We start from the raw sequence: 11,195 nt of genomic DNA, 5'->3' as shown, positions 1-11,195 counted from the left end.
ACTGAGCTCAACCCTCAGTCTCCTCACAGCTGTCAATCTGCAGCCTCCCACGTGGTTCCACAGGGCGGGCGCATCTCAACCAGTTGAACATGCAACTTTTAGGGAGGCACACAATTGGACCCATCGGTAGTTGCATTTGTACGTAGGCTGCTCCCCCAACAGGAAACAACGACCTGCGCGTAAGGAAGCTTCTTCTGTGGATCCACATCGGTCTTATCTGTGCGTGGCATAAACCTGGTGCACGCACACACACACACACACACCGCCTCCTGCGTCCTGCTACAACACTTTGTGAGCTGGAGCTCGGTTGTTGTGAACGCGTTCAAATTAGTTTGTCCACAGAGGCTAATTGAAGTCTGGCAGCGGCGGAAAAAAAAAGTTGTTTTGTTTTCACCGCGAGATTTTTGAAGCAGGATTTCAGCATGGATACAGCCAGCGACTCACTCGGGGAAAGTAAGCCGGTGTGTCAGTGTGCCACCAAGTCTGCGGTGCACCGGTGGTTGCCAGGTTTCCCTATCGCTCTGTGCTTGCTGATGTCCCTCAGCTCCATCACCGTGTGTCTCCTGATGAGCTTCAAGACCTTCCAGCTGGAGAATCGACTGCAGATGGAGATGGTCTACCCGCCGCACAGGGCTTTTCTTAACGAGGATGGGTCCTTAATCCCAGAGCTGAGCACACCCATACGGAAACTCGTGGAAGAGGTACACTTTTTCTATTGTGGATTTCTTCTTATTATTAGTAGTAGTATTAATAATAATAATAATAATAATAATAATAATAACAATAATAACAAGAAAAGCAATTGTTCTGGTTGACATGGACATCTGACAGGCGCGCTGCTGCTCGCCTGCGCGTAAAATGTGCGTAACGACAGAGAATATACAGACTTGGCACTGGTTAAGAACTGTACTCTAATGATTCCTCCTTTAAGTCTGTCCCCGTTTAATGCATGTCCCCAGGGATCAGCCGTGCATGCAGCTGGCCAATTAGTTTACAACTAAAGCTCTTTATTGGGTGACATTACCACAGATTATAGATACCAACCTGTAATTTAAACACGTGGGAAAGAAATTGAGGGAAGCCCTGACCCCCCCAAGGTAATGGGAGAAATATTGTAATCTCATAATTGTTACCAGGAGATTGTTGTAATCTCATTCCAATTCATGGTTCTTTGTGTAATGGTTATACATTTATTTGACCAGTTCTGTCAGACACCAAAAAAAAAAACTAACCCAGTGTTTTGCACTGAGAATATTCACAGGCAGCAGGGATTGTGTGTTTTTTTGTCTCACAATGGAATTTGCTCTGTGTTTTTGCAGAAAGTGGTGGTACTGATGCCAAAAATGCGGACGGCAAGGGATGTTGGCCCAGAATGCTCCTGTCCTCCAGGTACCTGGCTGTGTAATATACAGCATTTGTTTTATTCATCACAGCACGTACTCATGTACTCAATGTCCCCTCAAAAATGGCACCTTTTCGCGGGGCAGAAGTTCCAGCGTGAGCTTGACGGACAGCATGTGTAAGCTGAACATCCTTCATGTAACACTTGCAGTTTGTGATGTTTTTGGCAGCTCCACTGAACTTCTAGAGTGTACAGTATGTGTGTGTGTGTGTGTGTGGGAGATTACGACATCTAAGCCTGCGAAGGGTCCATACAGCAGGGCTCAACACTGACAGATCAGTGGGGGTTGGGTCATCCAGCCTGAGCCCCGCAGGCCTGTGTCGGTGGGCGATGCTCACTTTAATGAGTGGCACAGCAGTGTGCCAACACTGGCTGCGTTTGGCTTGCGGTGTTAATGTCAGGGCTTGTGATAGTTCCTGGAGTGAAGGACAGAGTGTGATCCATATCATGTTACACTGCTTTTATACTAGAGCATGAAAGATTTCTTATAGTTTGCGTAAAGTTACTGGCAGGGTGTTTGGTGTTGAAGTGTGCCGCTCTGAGGCATCCACTCTTTTTTTGGTGGCACATGATGGACGGTCAGTGGTTTACACAGGCTATTTTACCTTTAGCTGGTTTTACAGAAAGTGGTGGTTTACAAGCACCAGCCACTCTATTAGGTGCACCTGCTTTTTAACACAAACCTCTAATTGGCCAATGACATGGCAGCAAGACGTGGTCAAGATGACCCAGTGATGTTTAAGCTGAGCTTTTTGTGGTAATGGGGAAGAATGGTGATTTAAGTGGCTTTGAAAGTGGCATGGTTGTTGGTGCCAGACAGGCTGGCCTTAGGTCTGAGTATTCCAGAAACCGCTGATCTCGATGATGATCTTGCACATCATCATCTGTTGGTTTTTTTTTTTACAAAGAATGCTGTGAAAAAGAGAAAATATCCAGTGAGCAGCAGCAGTTCTCTGGGTGAAAATGCTCTTGTTGGTGACAGTGGTCAGAGTAGAACGACCAAACTGGTTCCAAATGATAGAAAGGCAACTCTAAACGCAATGCACTGAACCTTGAACTACAGCAGCAGAAGACCACACCAGACGCCACACTTGGCACTTGAGATGTCCTTTATACCTAATAAAGTGGCAGGTGGGTGAAAGAATGCTGAAATCTCAAAAAGTTTGTGTTCTCAACAGAATTGTACACAGTTTGTTTGCAGGCAGATGCTTATTTGCAGATTTGAGTAATTTTTAATCGTCTTGGCTCCTCTGTTTTCTCTCCTTTGCTTCCTCTCGGCGTGTGAGTAACTCTCCAACAATAAGAACAGGTGAAAATGTTCACGAGTGGAATTTCTGGCCGGCTGTCAACACATTCTGTTTTCCAGTCTCTGAAGTCTGTTGTACTAAGCGGTTTGCTTGCTCTGTCTGACGGCTTTGTGATGTCGGTGCAAGTATGTTGTGGGTCTTTGCAATAGTTTCACTTACAATCCACCAGTGGAGATGTAATCAGCGTGTAACACATAACAGGTTAGGATTTGCCTTCACTTGTGCATTTTAACACTATTTACTTCAGTAGATCGTATTATTGTATCAGATGCTGTGTCCCATTTTCCTGTCAATTTCACTGAATTACTGTGTAATCAAGCTGTTGTGAAACTGAAATTCAATTCCTCCACGACTATTCTGAAATCAATTTAAGGTCTTTTCTTTCCACTCGCAGAGACAAAAGGCTATTTTGTGTGTTGTGGCTTTGATGTAACCAAAGGCCTGTGGACATGTAGTTTTTTTTTTTTATGTCTCAACAATTAGATTGCTCAATACAGACTGCAGTTATTTCTGAAGAGTTTCCCAGACGATAAACTTTTCCTTGGTACTTTGTGTCGAAGCCCTTCACACGGCTCTGCACGTGTGTGTAACAACTACTGTACATGTGATTGATGTCAAATGTCTGTTTATCTGAGCTGTGCCTGTGTGCCTTGTGTGTGTGTGTGTGTGTATACAAGAGGTGCGCGTGTCTGAGTTCAGTCCGTGAGCCTTTGAGGGGCCGACAGAGCTGCCTCTCTCAACACGACACTGTAAGCAGAGACTCGTCTCTCCCTTTAGCAGCAGGTCTCACCACCTGAAACTTGAATCTCTCGCCACCAGGATCACAGGCCAAAGCATTTCTGTCTGTATGTGTGAGGGTGCCACACAGCGTGAGCACGGTTTCTGCCATTAAACCAACGTCCTCCACTCATCTTTCAGCATGCACGAGGACAGGGGCCCCAACAGGGGGCAGCACCTGTGCAGCAGCACTGGGAATGGTGATGAATGTTGTAGCTGCACTGATTTGTTCATTTGTTGATCTGTTCATCTCTGCCTCTCGAAGATAGATGTAGTTATAGTTTACTTGTTTTATCATAACACAACCTCCTGAAACCAAGTGCGGACATTAATTTTGTGACGAAAAAAAACGTGGCACTTTCTCTGCCACCATGATGCCATTTGTTTATGACACCGCCATGACATCGTAACGAAACTTAAGTGCACACAAACCCTGTGTGACAATAAACACAATATAAAAAAAAGTACATATTCAAAGATTTAAAGATTGTTTTTATTGTTATTCCAGTCTGCAACCAAATTGGTGACTGATGTCCCGGTAGCAGCCAATAACTGAACATAATAATGAATAATGAAAAGAAAATAGTGCAAAGCAATAATAAATATTAAAAATCTAACAAGACAATAAAGACGATATGAATAGTGTTGTGCAAATATGACCAACAGTGTGCAAATTGACAACGATAGAGACATTCAACATCATATTTATCACATCTGAACTACCTCAACCTGAAACCTGTCTCTTTATCATGGAGACGTCTTCTGACTGCAGGACTATAGTCAAAGTATTTGAATCTTATCTCTCACATGTATCTATTTGTCTCCTGAGTGGACGCAGCAGTGTGACACTTCTATGCTCACAGACACGACGCGGCCCCCAGTCGTTAAAGCTTTAGGCAGCTTTGGTGTCACAGGGTCCTGCTCACGTCTGCTTACAAGCTTCAGGTGTTTGCAATTATCACCTGCCTGTTCCTTCAGCAGACACACAACGTGTGCTCGCAGACAAACATGCGCACACATCCATTACTTGCACATGAACATAACACCTTTATGGTGCCTCGGCTAACCAGAACCATGTGGGTGCTGTGTTTGTCCTGTGTTGGGGAAGTGTATTGTCATCTCTGCAATTTGCATTTAAAAGCTCTTTAACAGGTCTGATGCTGACCGGGGCACACACAGTCTGCCCACACTTGGACACAAGCCCAAAAATGAATGCCAGCCACAAACCTGAGGACCATGCAGGGTGCTAAAACTAGGCCGTTAACACTCATCTGTTGCCTTTCTTTGTTTTGTTTTTTTATGACTGTAGACCGATGTTCCGTAGAGTTAGAACTGTTGGTTGCACAAAACAACCAATTAGACGCTGGTTTTGGTCTTTAGGAGACATTTTTGACCGATTAACTGAGCACATGTTGATATATTTGATTTGTATTAAAATGAAATCATGTTTAAAGTAAAGCTGCTGCTAGGCAACAACATTACTCTTAGAAAGCTATCAGGCATATGATGTCATGTCGCTTAGGGCTGCACTGATGATTTAATTATCGATTCATCGGTTTGAATATTTTCTTTTTTCTTTTCTCCATATAACATGACATGATTAAAATTGATTCAATTTGGTTTGTGGACAAAACAAGACTTTGGGGAACATCATCATGTCGAGGTTTGGGAAATACTGATATACATTTTTCAACATTTTCTGACATTTTATTAACCAAACAAGTCAAATGGATGAATTTGGGTTGGCAATTCATCACCATCATATTATTAAATGTATTATTAACCTTATTGAATAATTATGGTCTTTCTCTATAATCTGCACTACAGTACGCTTATTTATTTTATATCAATATAATGCATAAACTAAGGCTTTTGTACTTCAATATTTCAACTTTGTTAAATACATTTCCAAATGTTAAAAAATAAGGATTTAGTGACTTGGGAGCGTTGATCAAGTGAACAGAAATATCTATGTATAATAATTGAGCCGTTATAAATAAATATGAGACTGATTTATTGTTCTACCTTTTATCAGAGTGTGAACACCACAAGAGGGAGTGTTCAGCCCCCTCAGTCAGTGCAGAGCATCTACATCTTCAGTGAATATGAGGGCGAGAGGTCAGACCCCTGCCTCTGCAGTCATATCGCGTTCTATCAGATAAGACCTCATTAACGCACTGAATGGAAGCACATGCGCCATACACGTGTGCTTGTGTGTATTTCTATAATTGACTGCCAGCTTACAGGAGATGGAAACCCACAGTGGAGCCAACGACCCTCAGGGCTGCATTGTATTTATAAAGGCATCATACATCAGACAGGAAGTTGTGCAGCTACCTATGCAATCTATCGCCGCGAAGGGAACGCAGGGTCCATAAGATCCATTAATGACCATTTAACAACAATAAACGCAGGAAGTTTGTTTTTCATAAGGGCTTCCATTGCATTTGTTCCACTGTAATGCACTGGGCTGTAGGCAGTTTCTGGTAGTTTTATTATGCCAGAGAACAGCACATACACATGTGCACATGCAAGGGTTTCATATTCCTTACACTATGTGCTGCTATTTGTGCATGTGTGTGTGTGTGTTCATGGCCATGGATCCCGTGGCAGAAAATCCCTTCAAACTAAGGAAAATAACTAAACTTTTAATGACAGAATACTTTCTTTCCTCCTGCTTCACTTAGTCACGGTGTCGTCCGTGCACACGGGCTATTTCTCAGAGATGGACTGCCTGCCTCTGCTCCACACACAGTGGCGGAGGATAATACGTCCTCCCTCTCCTCCAGCTCATCCATCTTTTTTTTATCTGCAGAACCGACTTTTCACAACTAATTATGTTTGTGTATAGATGTACTTAAACTTGAATGTTTAAGGGCAAACGGCTTTTATGATGTCCTTGAGGAAGATTTAATGATTATTTTCATCAGTGGTGATCTGTGTAATGGTGTATATTGTCCGAAAGGAAGCCTCCCTCCCTCCCTCCCTCCTTCTTTCATGTCTTACCTCCCACCTTTTACTTTCCGCTGTATCACAAATACAGCCGCGTCACATGGCCAGCAGCTCTGATGCACATCTGTGTGAGCCGCGTGTCCTCGGGTTACTTTTGTCCTTCACATGAATTATCTGTTATTCCCTTTGGTGACGGTAAGAGGGGGAATAAAAGTAAGTGACTCCTCTTGATCTCTTGTTCTTTTTTGGAAAATGGTTTTTGGAGACTCTGAGTGTGCAGAGTTTATTTGAAGAAGGAGAAGGGAATGCTGCCTCTCGGCAAGTTGGAGATATTTAGTTTGGAGACGGTTGTGTCTGTCGAAGCCTGAGTTGTTTGGTTGTAGGTTCAGGTTCAGGAGGTGCTTCTCCACACCGATTTAAGATCGATCTCCAGGTGTTGCAGAGCTCAAATGCTCATATGAAAATGGTAAAAACAGTGTTGATCAGTGGCTCATAATTATGTCATCCTCAAATATAATGTAAATAAAATATAATTATTTGGTTTACTTTATAATCTAAGAATCATTGTAGCCATACCTGATAAGGTGGTGCATGTAATGCCCATAAGTTAACTAAATAAATCTACAAGATCAAAAACAAAAACATTTGAGTTGAATTGTGGGTAATGTAGGATTCCAAGGTAGATTATGTATGGTATAAAAAGAAGACAGAAAAGATATTAATAGCGTTCCGTGTCTGAACACTTTTACTGCTCAGATTAAATAGGTCAGACGTTGGCATGGCAACATTGCCTTTGTTTGTTGGTTTCCGAGTAGTTTCCAGGTGTTTTAACTTATTAATATGTAAATCTCCACCTTGTAACACTTAATGTTACAAGGCGGCTGCAAGCACACACACACACACACACACACACACAAGTTTGTGCTTCATTTATAGTGAGGACACTCATAGACATAGTGCATTCCCGAGCCCTTTACCCTAAATTAACCATCACAACTAAGTGTCTAATCCTAACCCTTCCTCTAACCCTAACATAAACCCAATAGTAAACCTAACCCTAAAACCAGGTCTTAACCCTGAAAAAGCCCTCTAAAGATGTGAGGACCAGCCAAAATACACACACACACACCTGTAAACCACATCCAGACCCTCGCCTCTTTGTCTCTCATCAACCCTCTGATTAAAGTTAGCTTTGCAAAAGCCACAGTGTTTAACAGTTCTCCTTTTAAAAAAATAAACAGCTGGACACAGACTGGCCAATCAGCCGCCTATGAGGAGGATGAGGAGGATGAGGAGGAAATAAACAGGAGCAAAGTGCCAGGTGCCTGTCAGTGAAGTGTGGTCAAATGTAGGGGTTTAAATCTGAGGAGAAGTCACACACGCACTCGTGCGGTGCCACTGCAGGAACTCATTATTGACATAGTATCACATTAGTTGCGAGAGTTGCCTAATCACGAAAGAGCATGAAAGGACTCGGAGCAGGTGACGGAGGAAAACAATAGATTAGAAGTTATTTAAAGGATTTTGCATGCATGTGTTCGCACTTAAGCATCGTCACTGCTTGGCTAGCAGCGGAAATCTTTCCAAAGCCAGTCTGTTTTTGAGCAACGGCTCTCTAAAGGTCTGTTTATATTTACATCAGCGAAGTTCTATTCTCTCATGACCTGCGTCTAGTGATTCCAGGTTACACAAACAACAATCACTCTCATGCACGCCCACAATAAAACAACAACAAAACAAACATGAACTAGATGATGTTTCTTATTACCATCGTTAGGCCGAAACGTAATGGAGTGTTGCTCCTTTTAATTTAGACAAATTGTTATTGTATCGTATTTTAAACAAGGTTAGAATATGTTAGGTTTGATTAGCGTTAACATGTTTTGACCGAGAACACAGTTCACTCTGAAAGTTGAAAAACACATTGACATTAAAGTGAAACTCTGGGTCTGCAGCAACATCTGAGATGTGGCGTTCCATACAGCGATGCTCTGTCTGGCGCGCACGGTTACAACACGCCAATTGTTTTCAGCAGAGTGCTTCAAACGCGCCGCGCAGCGCGTTAAACCGCGGGGACGTAATTTACGTCTTCTGTCTTGAAGTGATTTAAGAGCATTGCCACAGAGTCATTCATGGTGTTTGTGTAGCCACATATTCTGTTTGTAAAAAAATTACAAGATAAAAGACTTTTTTTCATTCTATTAATTCTTTCTGCATGTCGTTTGCATGCAGAAGTTAGTTGGACACTAAATTGAATATGATAGTGAATGGTTGTTGGTCTGTGTCCCTGTGATGGACCCCACGCCTTTCGCCCTATGTCAGCTGGGATTGGCACTTCCTGTGACCCTCATGTAGAAGACAAAGCAGCAGAAGATGGATAAATGAACGTATTGGAGACAGTGAATGTTAGAGCAAATTTGTACCTCATTAGCGACTAAAGTAGCAGTTTAGATGTGATGATAACGTGAGACGCTGCCATCGTTTAAGAGAAAATTTGATGCTTGTTGGCTTCAGGTTTTAGGGGATACATCTGTCACCACACACTTAAGATTGACTAGTGTTTTTATTTAAAGTCTCATTTCCTTCTTTGGTAAAAATCTTGTTTTTGGCAACTCTGAAAGGCTTTCAAATAAAGCACATCCGAGCCACAATAGCGCTCTCTAGTATCTCACACAGTCTGTCAAAATATTTTCGATTCTCACAGGGATGTTGTGTGTTCAGCAGCAGCAGCAGCAGCAGCAGCAGCAGAGTTTGCCAAATGTGGAAACAATTACGATGTTGTCTTTAATTATCACAAGTGGCAGGTGACAAGGTGAATAGCGTTTTGGGGCACCACCAACAGGGCTGTGAGGGGATGTGCAGACGGTGTTTACAGTCGGCGTGAAATCAAACTGGACGTGTGCATGCCAATGGTCTCAGTGTTCGAGACAAACAGTGACGTAATGTATACTTAGACATGGGATGATATAGAAAATTCCCGTCACGATTACGTTGGCCAAAATAATTGCGATTCTTTTAATATAAAAATAATAATATTAACATCATGAGGAAAGCTGCAGCTGTAAGTGCTTTTTATCACAATGAGCGATAAAATAATATATGTATACTGAACCTTTTGTGATATTGTAATATTTATCAAACCAGCAAACCTGTATAAAGTAGGCAAACCGTCTCGAATTCACCTCCAGGATCTGTTAAAATGATCTGCATGGGTACGTTTCCACTGTCAGTCTTCTTGTCTTTGGCTCAGTTAATCCATCAGGAATGTAGTAGTGAGGCTGAGTCGAGCTGCAGCACGGGACTCACACGAACACACCTGGATTTATTGGACAGATAGCATCTCTGAAAGTCAACCCAGACAAGCAGGGGAGGCGAGCCGGAGCAGAGGTTATCGTTCATCCCTCCATACCTTCCAGACACAGAGTGGAATGAGCAATCAAGGTATCTCTCCTGGTGAGCTGTGGGGGGGTTGGGGTTGGGGTTGGGGGTGTTCTTCACTGACACCTCGAATATGGACCTGGCTGTGTGGAACATGCTCTTGCTTAGCGTAAAAGCCCCTCCACAGGCTTGTCACTCCACCAGCACCTCTTTAATGAGAGCCAAGCTCGTAAAACTGGGCCTGAAACTTTTGAACAAGCCCTGAGCATCATTGGTCCATGTTATTCTGTCTTCAGGGGGGAGGTGAGGGCATGTTGGAGTGGATACCTCTCAACAAGTTAACACCACCACTTTGGCAGCGGGGTGGACTTCTACGTGTCAGGCCTGTTTTTCCTTTGTCCATTTGACCCTGCTAAACACATCCCTGATTTTATTTTTTTTGTCCAATTTAAAACTCAACTTAAAATCATCTCTGTTTCCAGTGATGGACGCCTCCTTCTCTTCGCCTCTGTCTCTGTTTATGCTTTCAGGAGTGTATATTTAATGCAGGCTCTGGGATGTAGATGCCCTGAGGCTGCTGTTGCGTCCACAGCGGGTCAGTCAGTTTGCCGTGTGTATACATTAACCCAAAGTTCAGCCAGGAGTGATGTGGTTTTCCATGTAAACAGGCGATGAGGAGACACAGAGGGTTTCTGATGCACCACCAGGTGCATCTACCTACAAGCTACTGTCCTGGTTTTGTAGCCATCAGTTACCGACTGCTGTATTTGGTGGCAACCACTTGTGACCCTGTCAACCATAAGAGTCTGATTTCTTATTTTGAAGCTTTGAGTTTCGCAATTTGACCATTGAGATTTTGGTTTTGTAACCACACTCCTATTGGATGATACCAGCTGTCAATCACACTGTACATATATTACATATTTACAATACTTTATCACCAATTTTCCTCGAAATGGGAAAATAATTTACAAAATTCACATCAAATTCTAATGAAGAAGACCCAGAACTTGCGACTGAGACCATTGACTCCCGAGGAGGATAAATCAAGTATCATTTTCCCATAGACTTCTATTGAAAAGTTCTTTTTGCAACCAGCAGTGTCGCCCCCTGGTGGCAGTTCAGTATATTCTTCCTCCCACACAGCTGAGACACGTCAGTGGACTACATTCTTTATAAGATATGTGATGAGAAATATAAAAGAATAACTTGATAATTATAGATTTGCAACATTGAAAACCTCATAACACACACTCACACACACACACACACACAAGCAGCTGTTCTTCTGTCATGTTTACAGCTGTGTTTAACACTGAACCACAGTGGCTGCGTTTAAACTATTAGATTGGCTGTGTGTGAAGCAGCCAATTCCCTCC

At 42.7% G+C, this 11,195-nt stretch overlaps 1 protein-coding gene across 8 annotated transcripts in view; it reads left to right on the top strand.

Annotated features, from left to right (window-relative positions):
- Positions 1 to 11,195, top strand: part of col23a1a (collagen type XXIII alpha 1 chain a) — a 116,424-nt gene continuing 105,229 nt past the window's right edge. For 4 of the 8 annotated variants that reach the window (XM_044040307.1, XM_044040304.1, XM_044040308.1 and 1 more), the window contains exons 1-2: positions 1 to 701; positions 1,320 to 1,389. In XM_044040307.1, coding sequence (XP_043896242.1) covers positions 423 to 701; positions 1,320 to 1,389 — 349 coding nt within the window. In that variant the 5' untranslated portion in view covers positions 1 to 422. The remainder of the gene's footprint in view (positions 702 to 1,319; positions 1,390 to 11,195) is intronic. The other 4 variants (XM_044040306.1, XM_044040309.1, XM_044040305.1 and 1 more) reach the window with 2 other exon arrangements.

This window comes from Solea senegalensis, linkage group LG12, assembly GCF_019176455.1.
Source record: "Solea senegalensis isolate Sse05_10M linkage group LG12, IFAPA_SoseM_1, whole genome shotgun sequence".
NCBI classification, from domain to species: Eukaryota; Metazoa; Chordata; class Actinopteri; order Pleuronectiformes; family Soleidae; genus Solea; species Solea senegalensis.
Note: the sequence above shows the minus strand (reverse complement) of the source record. Positions and strands in the feature narration are given on the sequence as shown.